The sequence below is a fragment of the Rhodamnia argentea genome, chromosome 8, assembly GCF_020921035.1.
Source record: "Rhodamnia argentea isolate NSW1041297 chromosome 8, ASM2092103v1, whole genome shotgun sequence".
Classification (NCBI taxonomy): Eukaryota; Viridiplantae; Streptophyta; class Magnoliopsida; order Myrtales; family Myrtaceae; genus Rhodamnia; species Rhodamnia argentea.
In genome coordinates, this window is record NC_063157.1 from 6,386,815 (window position 1) to 6,404,788 (window position 17,974).

At 40.1% G+C, this 17,974-nt stretch overlaps 3 protein-coding genes across 5 annotated transcripts; 1 reads left to right on the top strand and 2 right to left on the bottom strand.

Moving 5' to 3' along the window:
• Positions 1-104: 104 nt before the first annotated feature.
• Positions 105-4,942, bottom strand: LOC115741293 (protein arginine methyltransferase NDUFAF7, mitochondrial). 2 transcript variants are annotated; one of them, XM_030675131.2, is made up of 10 exons: positions 4,592-4,942; positions 4,419-4,480; positions 3,630-3,773; positions 3,347-3,457; positions 2,962-3,166; positions 2,271-2,329; positions 1,491-1,543; positions 1,177-1,399; positions 632-740; positions 105-467 (listed from the first exon to the last, which is right to left on the bottom strand). In XM_030675131.2, the coding sequence occupies exons 1-10, from the start codon at positions 4,860-4,862 to the stop codon at positions 208-210; spliced, it is 1,497 nt and encodes a 498-aa protein (XP_030530991.1). In that variant the 5' UTR covers positions 4,863-4,942; the 3' UTR covers positions 105-207. The 2 variants fall into 2 exon arrangements, with proteins under 2 accessions (XP_030530991.1, XP_030530990.1); XM_030675130.2 differs by having other exon boundaries at positions 105-470; positions 4,592-4,941.
• A 3,326-nt stretch (positions 4,943-8,268) lies between these two features.
• LOC115741294 (serine/threonine-protein kinase PBL34) lies at positions 8,269-12,671 on the top strand. 2 transcript variants are annotated; one of them, XM_030675132.2, is made up of 6 exons: positions 8,269-8,880; positions 9,420-9,757; positions 9,884-10,019; positions 10,709-10,848; positions 10,940-11,063; positions 11,616-12,671. In XM_030675132.2, the coding sequence occupies exons 1-6, from the start codon at positions 8,664-8,666 to the stop codon at positions 12,131-12,133; spliced, it is 1,473 nt and encodes a 490-aa protein (XP_030530992.1). In that variant the 5' UTR covers positions 8,269-8,663; the 3' UTR covers positions 12,134-12,671. The 2 variants fall into 2 exon arrangements, with proteins under 2 accessions (XP_030530992.1, XP_030530993.1); XM_030675133.2 differs by having other exon boundaries at positions 8,271-8,880; positions 10,712-10,848.
• A 698-nt stretch (positions 12,672-13,369) lies between these two features.
• Positions 13,370-16,920, bottom strand: LOC115741295 (mitochondrial outer membrane protein porin of 34 kDa-like). The gene is made up of 6 exons (XM_030675135.2): positions 16,745-16,920; positions 16,524-16,591; positions 15,719-15,829; positions 14,763-14,849; positions 14,412-14,620; positions 13,370-13,949 (listed from the first exon to the last, which is right to left on the bottom strand). Exons 1-6 carry the CDS (start codon positions 16,791-16,793, stop codon positions 13,643-13,645), a joined length of 831 nt encoding a protein of 276 aa, XP_030530995.1. The 5' UTR covers positions 16,794-16,920; the 3' UTR covers positions 13,370-13,642.
• Positions 16,921-17,974: the final 1,054 nt, after the last annotated feature.

Consider the following 17,974-nt stretch of genomic DNA (forward strand, 5'->3'; position numbering starts at 1 on the left):
CATTTTATAGCTGTTCCCTCCCTCCCTCTCTCTCTCTCTCTCTCTGTACACCACGTTTATTAACTACACCAGAGCTGCACTCAATTCAAAGGGAGATAATCGGCCATGAGAAGATTGCAAGGTAGGTAAATCGATCAAAGTCTCAGGACTAGAATCACCGATACAGTTTCTAACTCGAACCAGTGAATTCCTTGGTAAGTCTAGAAATTAAGAAAATGGGACAGGAACTCCTCGTTTCTTGTTCACAATAGCCATCACCAAGTACCGAGTGCCCATCCCTATAGGAACCTGTTCATCAGGCCCTTCCCAGAACGGTGCCTCTCCTTCGCCCACCAGTTGCCAGTACCCGGCCCTTAAAGACTCTGCTTGTTCATCGGTACAGTTCTGTAGCAATGCTTCGACTCTAAAGTTTATCCCAAGAGCACCAAGAAACTGAGACTGCGTGATCGGACCATGAACCGAAACATCTTCTGTGGTAACGTCAGATGTATATGAAATGAGAAAAAACTGGAAGTACAGTTGATCATACTCTTGCATGCAAAAGCAGCCACGACTACAACTAACGGTTATACCACCATATTATGTATCTTAAATTTAGCGCACCGGCAACAAGTATGGTAGTGTTGGGCACCTGATTCTTCCTCAGCGGAGTGCTTGATGGCAGCAAAATCCACATACGCACTGAGGTCAGCTGAGCCAGGATCATCCAGTATATCGACAAACTTGTGTTTCCGAATTGCCTGCTCAAAATACAGTCCTAATATGAGAGAGAGAGAGAGAGAGAGAGACAGTATATCAAGGTTTAGTATGTCGATACATTGGAGTCCTAGCAATGTGGATTCAAGTTTCACACGATTCCATACCCTGACAAAAGTCCCACCTCAATGTACAGGCATCTAGTCAGATGGCACAAGGCACGAGTAGCGAATAGAACAGTGAATTATGCACAAACTATTTACAGGTTAAAGCGGTCCTCGATTATGCACGGGACGCAGAGCAAGCTTAAGCGTGCAGTTACATCCACGAGCGTTCACGAGAGCATCATAGCAAGTCTTACAAATGAGGACAGAAAAGATTTTGACCGGGAACGACACACTATGATAGCTATTTTTAAGGAGAGGCTATAATGTGCAGTAAATGAAAAGCTTGATAAAAGTATATTAGTCAGATGCAGACCTGCAGACTATCCGAGATTACTCCATCCAGACCATAATCAATTATAAGAGCCCCGCCTCCATCAGAACTTATTCTCTTAGCAATTGTCTGTGTCAAGTCCATGGCTGTGGGGCAAATCTCGATATGGTTAAGCTTTTCAATCTCTTCATCTGTAGCCCACTGGAAACGTTTCATCAGATACAGATTTGCAGGAGTGGGCTGTGGAGAGAGAACAAAGCGGAACCTAACAGGTAAAAGGCCGTTAAATCCTTCCATCATCAAGAAATACAAGATGATCCGTAAACAAATCGCCCAATAAAGATACAAGTCCTTACGATGAATCTTCCTCAATATCCACCATTTTCTCACACCAGCCACGAGAGGCCCTCTGTTGAAACATGGCAAGACCAGGTTATGAGATATTATAGGACACCAATCTACTAGAACGAGGACATTCTCTAAGGAACACATTTTCTCATAAAGAAAATATTGCTTTTTCAGGAGGAATTTACACCTGATTCAACTACACAGAAAGATCACTAGTATTGTTGTCCCAGTGAAAAATTAATAACAGAATTAAAGTTCTAACAGGATCGCATACACATTGTATTGACATGCGTGCTAGCTCCACAGCTGCCTTAAATACTCCACTATCATTTCTAGAATAGTACAAAACTTTGGGACTTAAGGTATAATGTGTCGATCCCACCTATATTACTTACAAGCTGGTAGTTAAGGGTTTTTTCTAGATCTGTGCAATAAGCAAATGGAAATACTCCAATGAGAAAAGAGATTTTAACAAAAAATGAGATAGCAAGAGAAATAGAAGACAGGCACATACAGGAGGATCTAAACATGCAAAAATGTTTGTATAGAGATCGTTGAAGCAAAAAAAGTATTATGAGATCAATAACCCTTCGCACTTCGAGTGAAGCCAGCACATTAGCAGGTCAAGTTCTATTAAGCAATTAGGAGACTGCCCTAGATTTGAATCTCAAGCGGAGAGCAATATGTACAAGCATCTAGCAGATCAAATTTCTTAGAAGCAACATCAAAAGATAACATCACAGCACTCTGAACTAACCAGCTGAAACTAAGGCCAAAGAAAAACCAACCTGAAACTGGTGTATTGGTAAAGCATCATAGAACTCGTGTGCAATGATGATTGTTGGCACTGGAACAAAAAGAAACAGATGTAACGCACCCAACGAGATGCTCAGTTTCAAAAAAAAAAAAAGAGTTAATATCATCCCATCTAAAAGAATCCGAATTCCATAAGGTTAACATCACTTGAAAACAAAGTAAATATATATTTAGTGCAGAATGACCTTGAGCATTAACACCAGATACATAAATAACAGCATCACTTCACTACAATTGGCAATGACATCACATACAATTATTTTTGTCTTATCGAATGCCAAAAGCATGCAGTGATCACCACAACTGGTGCGGTTAAAAAGGGAATTCTATTTCACTGCCTATACAAATTTTCAGACCTCATCAGATTATGTCAATAGCATGAGAAACAGAAAACAGTAACTGCTCATTGTTGACAAAAACCAAATTAAACACTGATAATTCAGTAGATGGCTCTTTAGCATAAAAAGTTGTACTGCCCACTAATTGGAAATATACTATTGGTATATGTATGTACAATCAAAATACAGCTCTACTGATGTATGTCTTGTGCATCTAAAGAAGGGAAATCTGAGCCTAGGTATTATTGTATGCTTAACAATGTAATTTTCATATAATTTCTTTTCATTCCTAAGAAAGCATAATGAAGCAAAGATAAGTGCTTACATCCTGATGGAACCTGCTCCAATGCAGCATGCCACGTTACCGGGGTCTCTGCCAAAGTGCTAATAGTTCTGTGTCCAACATATTGTGAGACATTTTCCTCCTCGATACACTTCAAGTTGCTATGCTGGAGTTTCCTCAATGTGGGACTGCACTCCACCATGTGTATATGAAGCGCCTCTGTGAACTGTTTGAACTTTGATGTACCCTACAAACAAAGCTACACTACATCATCAGTTGACAGTCATATAATATGGAAAATGGATGATGCAGCAAATATCAACAAAATCTTCCTTATCACAGTTTCAGAACTAATGAAAGCGGAGCATAAATTTCCCATAACTTCTCTCAAGCAAAACAATCCTTCGCAATAGAGCATTGGACATACACGAAGAAGGTCGGCCATGAGAGTTCCTCGTCCTGGACCTAACTCAACAAGGTTGACTCTCCTTGGTTGTCCCATCTGCTCCCACATGCACATGGTCCAAACGCCAATCATCTAAATTTAACCAATATATGTTAGCAATGCAAAAGCAGTTGACCATATACTGAAGAAACCCACTGAAGATAGATTACTAAAGGACCCAATAAGTTTAATTTTCAGCACCCAAAAACTTCAATATGACTCAAATATAAGCTGCGGTATAGCATGACTATGCTACCAAGCTTACCTCACCAAACATCTGACTTACTTCAGGAGAGGTTATAAAGTCACCTTCTGTACCAAAAACATCATGGTTGATGTAGAATCCAGCTTTTGGGTTAGTCAGAACTTCCTCCATGTACTCAGCAACTGAAATTGGCCCACCGCGAAACTGAGAAAGAAACCAATTGCTAACATCAAATTGCAAGTGTCAGCATTGCTCAATTAAGCACACCAAATGAGAGAGGATGCCTGTAAACGACTGGAAATCAATTGGTCTCATTGTTCAGATGGTACGCAAGGACAGGAGGCTTCCATCAGGCCAAAATGAGTGTCGTACGCATAGAAAGCTATAGCCTTTCAAATAGCTCTGTAGATTTAGAAGCAGATTAACAAACACTCTAAGGTTACATCAACTTAATCATGGAGTGCTGTGTGAATTCTTCCTTGAAAAGATAAATGCGACTTAAGTTTCAGCTTTATCATTGGCAACCAAAAGGCCTTCCGCTGGTGAAAGCGTTCCATACTACACACTATCGACTCCTACTGAAAAGTAACAATGTAGCACCCGAGCAATACAATGCCAAAATTTGATCCTTTTGCTGAAATAACAGCCGATAACATCAAAACATATCAAGCTCAAACCAACAGAACCACTGAAAAGATCCCTGAAGCCCCATAAGCCGCATCTTACCTTAGCACTTACGAAATGTTACATTCACAGGCACGATAGGGACATTTTCACAAACACAACGCATTCCACATGAAGTACACCGAGATATCAAGCTAAACCAAGAACTGGGAATATCTTCCGTACCTTGATGATGCCTTTGAGGTGCTTAACGAGCTCAGAGTCTGAGGTGGGTTCATGGGAATGCTCTACAAGCAAACAGAAAACGAAATTTACGAGAACATACATCGCGATTCAATAACATCTTCTCCTTAGATCACATTCGTGAGCTTTAAGCAATGCGGTTTTCCACGCAGTACCGGGAGGATTGTAGAGAGCCGAGCGGTCGACGGAGATCGTGGCAGAAGGTTGGGAAGTGGAACCGTTCGGGTCGTCGTCCACGTGTTTGACGAAAGTACCGCCAGGGACTTCAGCCGAGTTTGACGAATAGAAGGGCGCGGTCTCGCGAGGCAACAGAGAGAGAGACGGAGAAGGACATTGGTTGAGGGGGCGAGAACCTGAAGAAGCAGTGTTGACATTGGAGAGAGCTCGCCGAGCGTGGGACGTTCGAAGCAGCAGCTTTCTCAGCATATTTGCTTCTCTCTCTCTCTCTCTCTCAAGAAGACTCCTGGAGTGACACCGACTCCGTGGCAGGAGGAGGAAAGATGGGGGTAATATGGACCGGACCCGGTTCATAAGCCGCGACCACGAACCGTTCCTCGAGACATGTTTGAACCGTTCATCTACCACTACGACTCGGATCGGTGGACAAATCCAAGGCCCAGTCACGACGTAACGAATAAAAATTCCGGTCTAATATTTAAAAAAACCCTCCACCCTACTATTTATCCCAATTATATCTAAAAAAAATTTGTCCACTAAAAAGCTATCGACTTTTACTTTTATCCCAAATCCATCCCCAGCTCTTACTTTTTGTCTCAATTCTATCAACTTAATATCGAAAAAACCTCAACTTTAGCATTTATCCCAATTTTATCCAAAACTCCTTTTTGTCTTGTAAAAATCCCTAACTTTTACTTTTGTCACAATTCTATTACCATCAATCTTCCATTCATAATCACCGTTAACTAATTCTACGTGGCTTTTCTTGCCAAACTTACTAATGAATATTCGAAATTCGGAAACAGCGGGTTTCCAGAACGACAAGATTTGATATTGTTCGTCAAAATAATCGGATCTCTATGTCTAGTTGCCAAGAAGAATCCAAAACGTGTCATTTTGAATGGCTCTATATCTCTCGATAATGTGTAGGAGAAGCAAACAATATAAAAGAAATTGGAAGTTTTTTCATGTCAACTTTGCAGAGGTGTAATTCATTAATGACATATAGATGCCACGTAGGATTAACTAATGGTTGATCATGGACAGAAGGTTAATGGTGATAGAATTGGACAAAAGTAAAAATTAAGGGATTTTTATGAGACAAAAAAAAAAAGCTTTGGATATAATTAGGACATATGCTAAAAATGAAATTTTTTGGGTATTAGGCAAGTAGAATTATGACAAAAGTAAAAGTTGAGGGTTTTTTATGAGATAAAAAAAAAGTTTCGATATCATTAGGACATACGTTAAAGTTAATAGTTTTTCTTTCTTTTTTTTTGGTATTGTGCCTAAAAACCCATGTTAACTTAAAGATTGTTCAAAATTCACATAAGAAAGGAAGATGATAATTTATTATATCGCAAGATCACTTATGGTCCGTCAAATCTGGATGAGGGAGAGGCGGCCCCTCTCGGCCTTCGAGGGTAGCCTCGCCTCGATGGCTCCAAGAGAGGCCATCCAACCCTCACCGGTGGCTTGGCCGGCTGGCCGAAACCAAGTAAAAAAACAAAGAAAAGAAAAGAAAAGAATAAATAAACAAATAATCAAATGACGAAGATGCCCTTAGTCGAGCCGTTTTTTGAAATAAAATGAGTACTTTAGACCCTCATTTGATATAATACTAACTTCATACGCTTGTTTGATAAAATGATGCCGCTTTAGGCCTTTATTTAAAATTTTTCCTCGAACAAATATTAAATAAAATTTAATAATATGAAAAGCAAACAGAAATAATCGTATTCTACCTAGAAGACCGCTGCTATAGTGATTGCTGTTTCTGATGGTGACGTCCCTAGCCGGGGTCACCAGACCATGGCGACCATTGCAGGGATGGTTGCAAGGAAATGTTGGCTTGCGGCAATAGCCCGGGAGCATTGACAATATGCAAATGCTATCGTCGCGAGGTGCGACCATCGTCAGGTGGTCGCGGAAGTAAGGTGGCCACGGCAGGGGTCGGCAATTCAGCAGTGATTAGATCTGCCCAGACCTAGCGTGCCATCAAGAACGGAAACCCTCAGGCGAGCGCCGCACGATGGTCACACAGCGGCTAAGTGGGGGAGCAAAAAACCATCCTTGCTCTTTTTTTTTTTTTTTCAATTCTTTATCTTCTGTTTTTATTTTGAATGTTTAATCTGGATAGTGATAAGGACCCACAAAAAAAAAAATCTGCATAGTGATAAAATTTATCCCACTCATAAAGTTAGGACAATTTATCCAGATTTGTCCTATTCAACATGACGTTGCGAAACGTCAAATGGAATAATGCTTTCTACTTAAGCCGCAATGCGCTCCGCTCGTGTTCTTGCTTAAGATCTCTAACCCAATCCTTTTCGAGAAAAAGAAAAAGAAAAATCCCGTTATCGTAAGAGTGTAATATGATGGACGGGACTGAACGTGCAAACGGGAAAGTGAAAGGCTGTTATGTTAGAAAGTCCATCGTCAATAATTTAAGCTAATAATCGAAGAAAGATTGTATCTAAGACATGTTGTCAAACAATACGGGATGATATGTTAAGAGGCATCGATACTTTTCGAAGGCCTTCATATCATATCGTGTCGTGTCGTGTTCGACACTCCGACACTATTTGATATGCGAGCTTAAAATTAATACGACAAAAAAATTCAAATTGATGCATCTATAATTAATTTACTCAAAATTATTTTTTTACCATAAAAAATCTTAAACTAATACACATGACAAATTTAGTCAAAACTGTATTTTTACCACTAAAAATTTCAAACTGGTACATCTGTGATAAATTTACCTTTCATTAGTTTTCATTAAATTTGATAGCTACCATCAACAACCCCACACTAGTATGGAGGCTAAAAACCCTAAATTGATACGTCAGTCAAAATTCAGTCGTAAAATTTGACGGAAACTAGCAAGGGTAAATTTGCTATATATATATTAGTTTAGAATTTTTTATGAATAAATTAAACATGTCATGTGTTTTAGTTTAGGATTTTTTGCGGTATTAATCTCTTATTTATTTTTATGACCAGTGCCCGTAAATGCAGATTCTTTAATCCCTTTTACAACTTTAATTGTGAATGCAAACTTGAGTCACCACAATCTGCTGTCTCCAACTGCGTTTTTGCTCAATTAGACAAAAACTTCATCGTCCGTTTATCCTTGACTAGAAAAGGTCTTGTGAATGATTTCCTAATTATTTGGGTCTTTTTTTTTTTTTCCTTTTTAGTTTCCATGATTTAGCTCCCATCCAACTAGTCGGGATCTTCGAACGAACTATCCCGACCAATCCTCGAGCCTGTACTGGTCTGAAAACAGACCTAAGAGACATGCCCTTTTTCCCAGTCAATTGTATCTTTTGTTGTCGCTTCTATGCATCGGAATCGAGGATCACCGGAAAGACTCCTCTTTTTAGTGAATCCCCATTTTCGCTTGGACTATTGTAGCTTGGGGAAACCCCAAAATTTTTTTTTTTGGGGGGGTCAATTTACAAATTCAAAACATGGGAAAGTGCTTCTGGTTCAATAATAAGATGTTTTGGTTTTTTCTTCCTTCTCACAGTGAATAAACAAAAGTTTCCAAGTACTATCAGCACTAGTATTCTATGATGGTGATGTCTGGAATATGCCAAGTTTACTGTTGGTGAAGGACAAAAGAACCCTCTCTCCTGCCCGCCCCTTGCCCGCATTCCCAGTTTCAAACTGCCCGTCCTGCCCGTTGCTGAGCACTTTCCCTCTTTCTCAAGCAGCCCCCTCCACCCCCCCTCTTCTCTCTGATCTCTCAACCTATTCTTTTGACTAATTTGGCTGAACAAGATTGATTTTTTGGGTGACAGACATACGCACACAACTGTTCATCAGTCCTTTTCTTCAGATATGACCTTGTGAAAGAATTCCCAACCCTTCTCTTATGCACTGATCTTCTGTGGGTGTTTTGTTTTTGTGCTGATTGAAGATCGTTCAGCCAAAAGTTTTAGCTTGGTTTGGTTTGTATGTGAAGAAGAAAGATTGGGTTTTTTTCTTTCTTTCCGTGGGTGTTGTGAGAGTTGTTGCTGCTGCTGCAGAGGTTGGTGTTAGATGGGGTTAGGGCCTGATTCAATAAAGGCGGAGAATTGGGCTTTGGGGAAATCAAAGGAAAGAGAAGAGAAAAAGAAGAGGAGGAGGAAGAAGAAGAGGGATGGGAGGGAAGGAGAGGTCGGGTGTTGGATCAAGTTGAGGTTCATGGGGAGATGCTCTTGCATGCCTTTCAGATCAAAGGTCAATAGCTCCATCAGTGGAATCAGTACTAATTATGGTATGTTTCTTCAACCTCTTGTTTCTCTATTTGCTGGGGGAAAAAAGCAAAAAAAAAAGGTTAGATAATAAGAAAGAGTTAAGATTTCTGCTTAATCTTAGAGATAAGGTCATAGCTGTTGAGTTGGCGAAAGATGTTATCTTTCTGCCGAGAGGCATCGGGGTTGGTGAAGACGAGTTTGTTCATCATGTTATTCATCCTTAAAACTGATGTTTCTGTAAAGTGGGGAGACAAAGAAAAAAGAACTGGTTTTTCTGTAGCAGTGTGTATAAACTTCGTATTTCGAGGACTTGATTCGAGAACTGCTCAAATTATGTAAGCAGCTTGAATTTTTATCTCTACTTGAATGTTTTGCATAATTCAGATTGAAAAAAATGGTTTCGAAAAGATGAGACTCGACTTGTCTGTTGAATCACATCAACATTCCCCTAGACCCCAATGGTATTAGCTGTACCATCATAGGCTTAACATCTATCTATTTCTTCCTTTTCTCTGATGCGGGGAATTGGTTACTTATGCTTTGTTGTTTATCTCGTCAGTGGAAAGTAAGTCGACCAACTCGAAAAGTGCCGATGAACCAGTTGTTCCGGTAGTCTCCTCTACTGTTACTAGCAACCCAGAAAGCACTTCATCGACACCTATGTTCAGTGAGGAACTCAAGGTCGCATCCCATCTCCGGAAGTTCACATTTAATGATCTTAAATTAGCGACGAGAAATTTCAGACCTGAGAGTCTTCTTGGTGAGGGTGGATTTGGATGTGTCTTTAAAGGTTGGATAGAGGAGAATGGAACTGCTCCAGTGAAACCCGGCACAGGCCTTACTGTTGCGGTCAAAACCCTTAATCATGATGGACTTCAGGGTCACAAAGAGTGGCTTGTATGGCCTCTTTTGCTCTTTCTCTCTCTATTTTGTTCTAATTCGAAGATAGATTGTGAAATTTTATGGATGCGATGCTTATTTGGTCTAATACTGTTTTCTCCCCTCTGGCAACCTGTTATTCAGGCTGAAATTAGTTTTCTTGGTAATCTTCGCCATCCCAATCTAGTCAAGTTGATTGGTTACTGCATTGAAGATGATCAAAGACTGCTAGTCTATGAGTTTATGCCCCGAGGAAGTCTGGAGAATCACCTCTTCAGAAGTATGTAATTGGGCCTTTTTTCTTTGGTTGCGTATGACCAATGTATTCTTTTCGGGCATTCTCTGCTTTCAATGATTCAGTATACATCTGGAAACTGGCCTGCCGAATAGTAAATGAACAGATGCAGATCTTTCCTGCAGAATTTAAGTGCAGTCAGATGTGAGGTTATAATATTCTTGCTAATATCAGCAAAATTCAGGGACAATGGATCAATGCTTTATATGTACTTATACAATTACAAGCTTCTAGGCACTTCATTTCTCCTATTTATAGTGCAACATCTGGCACAATCTCAGAGATACTGATCCATCTCGCTAATATCAGTAATTCAGGGACAATGGGTCAATGCTTTATATGAACTTATACAATTACAAACTTCTAGGCACTGCATTTCTCCTCTTTATAGTGCAACATCTGGCGCAATCTCAGAGATACTGATCCATCTCGCTGGCATGTAGAGGATCTTCTTTATTTTCCTTTTTGGCTTAGACTCTTTTTGTAAGAATCTATTATCAATTTTGTCCTCCTGTGTCAATCAAGTGAATTGGCCTTTAAAATGGATCATTCGTGAAATATTGTAGATTGCCTAGAGAAAATGTTTGGTTCTGAATCATATCTTTGCTAGTTGCACAGTGCTTGCTTTTGCACGATGGATTTAACTTTGCCTGGTAAAACCACTTTATATGCAGAAGGGTCCCTGCCACTTCCATGGTCAATCAGGCTTAAAATTGCCCTTGGTGCTGCGAAGGGGCTTGCTTTTCTTCATGAAGAAGCTGAAAGACCCGTTATATACCGTGATTTTAAAACATCCAACATTCTTTTGGATGCGGTATGTGACTCAACAAATGTGCAATTGACTCAACTTTTTTTTTTGTTTTTCTTTTGGCTTGCTTTTCCTAAAAAAGTGTTTGCTTATGTAGGATTACAATGCCAAACTCTCAGATTTTGGACTTGCCAAGGATGCTCCCGAGGGAGATAAAACTCATGTATCCACCCGAGTAATGGGAACTTATGGTTATGCAGCACCAGAGTATGTAATGACAGGTTAGGGAGTCAAATTATTCATATAAAATGTCTTGCTTTTTCATATGACTACCTAATCATTTCCTTGTTATGTTGGATGCCCCTCTAATTTGGGTGAGTTGCAACATCTCCTACACATAAAATTATTTACTAGGAACATGTCATATTGTATCGTAGAAGATTGATCAGCCAATTGATTGTGTCGAAATCTAAGTGTCACAATATTGAACCATGTCATCAGTTACAAATGATATAGGCTTCAAGGTGGTTAGTCAAAGGATTCTCATGGTATTTTAACCTTCTTAGATTCGACTTTTGCTGACAGAGGTGTTATGATAAGATGTGTGCTTCTTATGTCAGATGGCTAAGAAGTGCTGCCAAGCGATTCTTCTTTGATTTTTTTTGCGTATACTAGTACATTTGATTGAGCGATCAGTGCGACCACTGAGAACATGTTTTTCCTCTCTTTTGTAGAATGTTAGTTTTGATTTGTCTGCCATCTCACATCATGGAAGAGCCTTTAATGGTTTCACAGAAGCTATGTGATGTAAAACTACTTTTCTCTTGGCTCAGGTCATTTGACATCAAAGAGTGATGTTTACAGCTTTGGAGTTGTTCTACTGGAGATGTTGACTGGTCGAAGATCCATGGATAAGAACAGACCGAATGGTGAACATAATCTAGCAGAATGGGCAAAGCCATTTCTCGAGGACAGGAGGAGGTTTTATCGGCTAATTGATCCCCGTCTCGAGGGACACTTCTCAATCAAAGGCGCCCAGAAGGCTTCTCAGCTGGCAGCCCATTGCCTCAGGCGGGACCAAAAAGCCAGACCTCTCATGAGTGAAGTTGTCGAAACCCTGGAGCCTCTGCTTAACCTCAAGGATATGGCCAGTTCCTCATACTTCTTTCAGGCCATGCAAGCTGAACGCTCCAGGTCCAACCTGAATGCTAAGAACGGCATCAGGGCTCAGGGAGGGTTCGTGGTGATCAGGAACGGGCAACCGGTTAGGAGTCTATCGATACCGCACGGTACCCATCCTTCTCCGAATAACATTCCCCGCCTCTCACCAAAACCCAATGGAAAAGTATGAGTCCGACCCCACTCAAACTTTCCGCATACATTGTCTGTAGTCCCTCTTAAGGATATCACCGCGACTGGAGGCTGCGTAATTTCGAGAGAGGCTGACATAGCTTCCATCGACCTATTTGACAAAAGCAATGCAGTTTGCTGTCTTGTGGCTGCTTTGTCCATTCACTTGGGGGTAAAGGCATGATCCCGTCTTTCTCCGGTTCCGGTTCCATGACTTGCACATGTTGTATCTGATATGTAGGCAGGTAGGTGAGCTGGCTGTAACTTAAAGAGAAGGATGTCAGCGTCATGTAAATTTTCAAGGTGGACAAAGATATAGGATCATGTGCCGATGCGTCATTCCCCTTACGATATGATGCTTTTCGCTCCATAACTGATGCGTAATTCCTTCGTCCTTCTCGTGTTTCTCCTTCTTGGGTTCATCAGAAGAAACACTGATATAATGTTTTCGACTTGCGCAAGATTGCATTGTAACGCATTTATATCTTTAGCCAAGAGTCGTCTAGGCATGAGTGTGGATATGATGCCTTTCATTGAATTCCTTCATCCTTTTTCAAGTATCGTTCTTGGTTCATCAAAGAAAATTTATGTGACGAGCTTCCCTATCTTTAGCCAAGGGCGTATCGGTGTGCCGTGTGAATGTTGTCTGAAAGTGAGATAGGTCCCTGTGATGCGACATTATTAGCAACAAGGTACCATTTTGAGTTCTCCTTACGGATAAAATCGGCTACCTGTGGTTTTATAGTTTATGGTAACCCATACCGCTCCTACTACTACGACAGAGGAGAAGATAAGATACCATATCTGGATTGGCATCTATTAAATCAGATCGAGAGTGATCGCTTAATAATCAATACAATACAATCAGATAATGAAAGGGTCTTCAGTCGGCTCTTTTGGCCAGTCTGTCCATATAGTCTTACCATATATCTTTTTTATGTAAACAAACGGGAGTGAAATAAGTATCAATCCACATACATGTCCAATTTTGACTAAAAATCAGAAAAATACATACGTTCAATCGAGAGGTACCGTGTCCAATTTGGAGAACAAGAAACGATTTCGATTGATCAATTGTTTGGGCAACGAAAAACAAAGCAAACTCTCAACATATTAATGTCGTAGTACCCGCCTCCAAATGGATCAAATCAGAGAATCTAGACACTCTGAAACTCACATGCTTTGAAAAGATGCATGCCCTAAAACAAGAACGAAAATACTTGCGTAGGTACGCCTCTTGGAATTGCAGTTCTTCGTTCTTCCATTCGATCGATTGACAAGTGAAGATTCTAAAAGTAGCCCCCAGGGTTCAGGACGAGGACATTTATTTTTACACCTCCCAAGACCACCCAAAAGTGGAGAGAAACTGAGGAAACCAGCATTACTCTCTGAAAGAGATTACAACCAACCCAAAAAACAAGTAAAACCATCGGTCTGATCGAACTACACAGCTTCCTAAATTCTTTTGTCCCATCAATGCTCCGACCCACAGGTGAGGAAAACACCCTCATCATGGCTTAAGAGCCAGGGCAAGACCAACCTTAGCACTCTTATCAATGGATTTGGTGTCCACCTCCCCGGAGACTGTAAAAAATGACCTAGGGCGCCACTCGTGCTGGATAAGAGCGCTTGCCTTACCAGAATTGTTGATCCGTGCCTTCAACGTGGTCAATGGGTCCAGCGCATGCTGGGTTCCCACAGTTATAGTGTTCACGTTGGAAGAAAAGCTGTGGGTAACCTCAGCACCAATGGCAGTGCTTGTCACAGGGTACACTGTGTGATAATAGGATGCAGTCAGTGAGTCGCCCTTGTTGTTCCTGCGTAGGCAATGAGAATGTTAAGCAAAATAGGGACAAAAAGAGTGGAGAATCCACACATGCTCTACACATATATAATAAACCAGTCTAGTTTCATTCTCAAATTCAGAAGGGATAAGTTGCTATTAGAACCAGGTCGATTCTTTAAAAACTAGAGGACCTCCCAATCCAAACATTAGAAGAATGGCTTCCACTGTACATGAAAGGAATATATAGGCGCTGGAATGCCCCTTTCTTTAGAACAAATACAAGCTATAATCAAGACTAAAGGCAGGTGACAACTTCAGAACATCCCAACTGCTATCTAGTAATGTCAACATAAAAGAACTACTTTTCATCATCCAGACCAGACAATGACCAAAAGTTATACAACAGCACATGAGAGATCCAACATGGAGCACGAGCAAGGTACAAACTTAAAGAAATTTTCAGGTACATGAACAAGAAATGCAAACTACTCACAGGGCCAATGAAGCAATCAGATCAGCGTTAGAGAAGCTGACGGCAGCATTGCATTTGGTGAAATTACTTGTTTGGCTGTCAAATGACAGATCAGTGCCAAGTGCCAAAACATTATTTCCTAGCACAGCAGCAAAGTTGACAAAAGGATTTGCTGTCAATCCAACGGATGTGCTTATCCCAGCATAGTCATGCAAATATTGTAGCTCAATCTGTTAATTGCAAAAGTCAGGAAGCGCCTTTCTCTCAGTAACAGTGATATATCCAGAAAAGGAACTCAATAAAAGCAATGACATGCTCGCCTAAGATGATTTAACAAAAAAAATCATCATCCTATTCTAATTGGCAGCTCACCTGGCCAGACCTTTGATCTGGGACTGTAAAAGAGAATATTGTCTTCAGTCCAGGGCAAGGTTCATCAACGGTAATTTTTGTGACAAGCTGCGTATCATGAGGCAAGGTTCAGCAACACCATGAAACAATTAGAGTGGTTCCACAATCAACATTAAGTAAGATCCAACTTATTCTTCTAAAGAACTTGATGAGTTAAAAGATCAAAATGTACAATATAGACTCAATCTGCCACATAATAACTTATTGACATGAAAAGCCTTTTTCTACAACCATAACATACAGCACACCATTTGTGAAAACCCTTGAGCCACAATCCAGTACTTGGTCCCCAGTTTTAAAATCTCTCCATGATTGCTGAAAACCAACTCACTTGACTCAACTACTCAAATAGTAGACGAAGATAGTAGAATAGGGTCCTGAAAATTGACTCACTTGACTCAACTATTCAAGTAGTAAGCAAAGACTGTACAATTGGGTCCCATAAAGCTTGCCTCCTAGGGGTACATATCAACCTAATTTAACAAATTACAAGAAACAAGTATAATGCTAATTGATACTACTAGCCCATTCGTTAATAGCAGCGAAAGTTAAAGTTTACCTATATTGTTCAGACGCTACTTACTAAAGAGCACACCAGAGTCTACCCTGATTACTGTAAAGATTAAACCAAAAACATGTTTTGAAGGATCACAAGAAACCAACCAGCGATCCCAATAGGCGTATTCTTGCACACCATGTTCTTGACACCTAACCCACTTCCATTCTGGTCATACAGCCAGCTTTGCTGATGACAAGCAATCATCAGAAGTCTACATTCAGCATACCATTGGACACTAGCGATTTCTCCATCAACTCCCTCCCACCCCTCGACACCCCCAGATATGTTTTGGAGAAAGAACAACATGCTGTAAGAGAACTTTTCACTTTCTTCGTGTTTATAAACTTACAACACTTACATTGGAGTTTGTGTCCACTTTGACATCAGTGGTAACATTCTTGTTCTTCAGCTGGGTATTAACATCAGCCAGAAACAGCTCACCTTTCTTTGTTGCCGCAGATGTTATAGTCTGCGATATCATTGTGAAGTAGTTTCTCAATTGCATTGCCTCCAACCGAAAATGGATAAATAATATGCTGCAGACAATCCCAGCATTTAAACTATGATACCAGACAAGAGTACATCAAGCTCGAAGCATACAGAAAAATTAATATCCAAGACAAAGCAAGAACATCGACGTCTGACAGCTACTATAATAGATGTGTAGGAGCTCAAACTCAGAGTGAATGTCAAGTTTATTACAGTCCTTCCTTGAAAATACAATGAAAGCCAACTGAAATCAGTAAAATCATCAACCAACTCGAAGACATCATTCTTCCAAAATTATCCAACGGTTTAGATCTGGAAACTAATATTCAGGTTTTGCACGACAACGTTCCAGTTAGAAATGTATGTTGCTGGGTGAAAACACATCACTATTTCAAACATCAACAGAACCATTAAAAGTCCCAAACAATCTCTAAAGGAAGCTCGATCAGCCAAAACTATATCAAAGCCTAAGAAGAAACAATAGATCAAAGTCTAAGAAGAAACAATCATTCATCAATGCTATAACACTCCGATTTACCAACCTTTGGACAGCTACATTCAAGACCGGAATCAAAAGCAACCCGGGATACACAACCATGAACAGTTTCATATCGCAGCTCAATGAAGTGAATAAACATGCAAGGGTATCCAAAAAAACAGGGTGAAAAACTCACAACACCGGTGACCGAGGAGGTAGTGATGGTGAACTTGTGGTCGCTCTGATAGTCCTTGTAGAGAAGATCTGCAACGGAAACAACCACGACAACTCGCACGCGAAATGATGACAAAACTCAAACGATTGAACAAAGCAAAGGACGAGAAAATCCCGCGAGACGCGCGCGAAGGGAGAGACGAGCTCGAGAACAATCGAGGACGACGGAGATGGAGGAGCGACCTTTGGCTTTTTTGCCGATGTCGGAGTAGAGGCCAGGACCTTTGCCCATGATTCTCCGGCGGAGATGGAGATCTCTCCCAGTCGCAGAGCACACCACCGAGAAGTTGCAGAGGAGAGAGAGAGAGAAATGACACGGAGCAAGGGGACGAAGAAGAAGTGATTGCGTGGCACCAAAATAGCGAAGCAGAGAACCCTAATTCGAGTTTTTCATTTTTGCCGTTTCCGCCGTCAAAATATTGCATTTATTTTCGCTTCGGAGATTTTCTACTTTTTTTTTTTTTTTTTAAATTTCTAATTCTTTTTATTACGAATTTTCTCCGAAGATTAACGAACACCATGTTAAGGTCTTTTTCAACTGGAAAAAGCTCCTGCGTTTTATTTCAATACACACTGCCCATATAATGTTTAACCGTTTTAACATGTTTAATTAAAGAGTTATAATCCAATCAAGCGATAAACCTGATACGGGAAATCATGAAATATTAGACGAAACTAAATTAATATAGGAATATTGACATATATAGTCTTCGAATTTTGGTCCAATGAGGAATGTAGTTCCTTAGCTTTTAATTTGATCAATATAATTCCCGAACTTTAACCTAATGTGTAATGTTATTCATAAAGTTTTAATTTGATCAATATGACCCTTGAACTTTTGGAACATGTTCAACTTAATTCATGAACTATAGGAAGATATTCAATGTAATCATTCCATTGTTTCGAGTTCGGGGACGACAATGAACATTTTCTTATAGTTCGGGGACTAAATTGAACAAGTTCCTAAAATTCAGGGACCACATTAAACAAATTAAAAGTTTAGGGATCAAAATACACATTGGGCTAAAGTTCGGATACCATATTAGTCAAATTAAAAATGCAGGGACCAAATTGCACATTTGATCAAAGTTAAGGGATTATTTGTGTTATTTTTCCCGTTAACATACAAAAAGTGAGTTCGCATAACAATCCCTCGTGGGAAAGTACTGTTTTTGAATGGACAAAGAGCCGCACGAATTAGATTAAGAGGCACATACGTTAATATCACAAAATACTTATTTTCGACGAATTAGGTTAGGAAGTGTCATGCTTAGCTAAGCACTTCGAGCCATGATAAGTTTCAATTAGTCTTCCCCTGAAATTTATAATAGGGATTGTAAATAAAGGGTTATTATCAACTTGTTAAGCATGTTAGTTGTAGGAAGTATGGTTTCAAAAGTGACTTCGGTTCGT

Excerpts from the sequence above, each read along its gene's own strand:
- LOC115741293 (XM_030675130.2), bottom strand. The coding sequence starts at position 4,862 with ATGCTGAGAAAGCTGCTGCTTCGAACGTCCCACGCTCGGCGAGCTCTC. Across the intron at positions 3,458-3,629 it reads TAAGTCAGATGTTTGGTGAG|ATGATTGGCGTTTGGACCAT; the intron begins GTAAGCTTGGTA and ends GGTTAAATTTAG. Across the intron at positions 3,167-3,346 it reads TCATGGCCGACCTTCTTCGT|GGTACATCAAAGTTCAAACA; the intron begins GTATGTCCAATG and ends CTTTGTTTGTAG.
- LOC115741294 (XM_030675132.2), top strand. The coding sequence starts at position 8,664 with ATGGGGTTAGGGCCTGATTCAATAAAGGCGGAGAATTGGGCTTTGGGG. Across the intron at positions 8,881-9,419 it reads TGGAATCAGTACTAATTATG|TGGAAAGTAAGTCGACCAAC; the intron begins GTATGTTTCTTC and ends TTATCTCGTCAG. Across the intron at positions 11,064-11,615 it reads ACCAGAGTATGTAATGACAG|GTCATTTGACATCAAAGAGT; the intron begins GTTAGGGAGTCA and ends CTCTTGGCTCAG.
- LOC115741295 (XM_030675135.2), bottom strand. The coding sequence starts at position 16,793 with ATGGGCAAAGGTCCTGGCCTCTACTCCGACATCGGCAAAAAAGCCAAA. Across the intron at positions 16,592-16,744 it reads CATCGGCAAAAAAGCCAAAG|ATCTTCTCTACAAGGACTAT; the intron begins GTCGCTCCTCCA and ends TTTCCGTTGCAG. Across the intron at positions 14,621-14,762 it reads CAGATCAAAGGTCTGGCCAG|ATTGAGCTACAATATTTGCA; the intron begins GTGAGCTGCCAA and ends TGCAATTAACAG.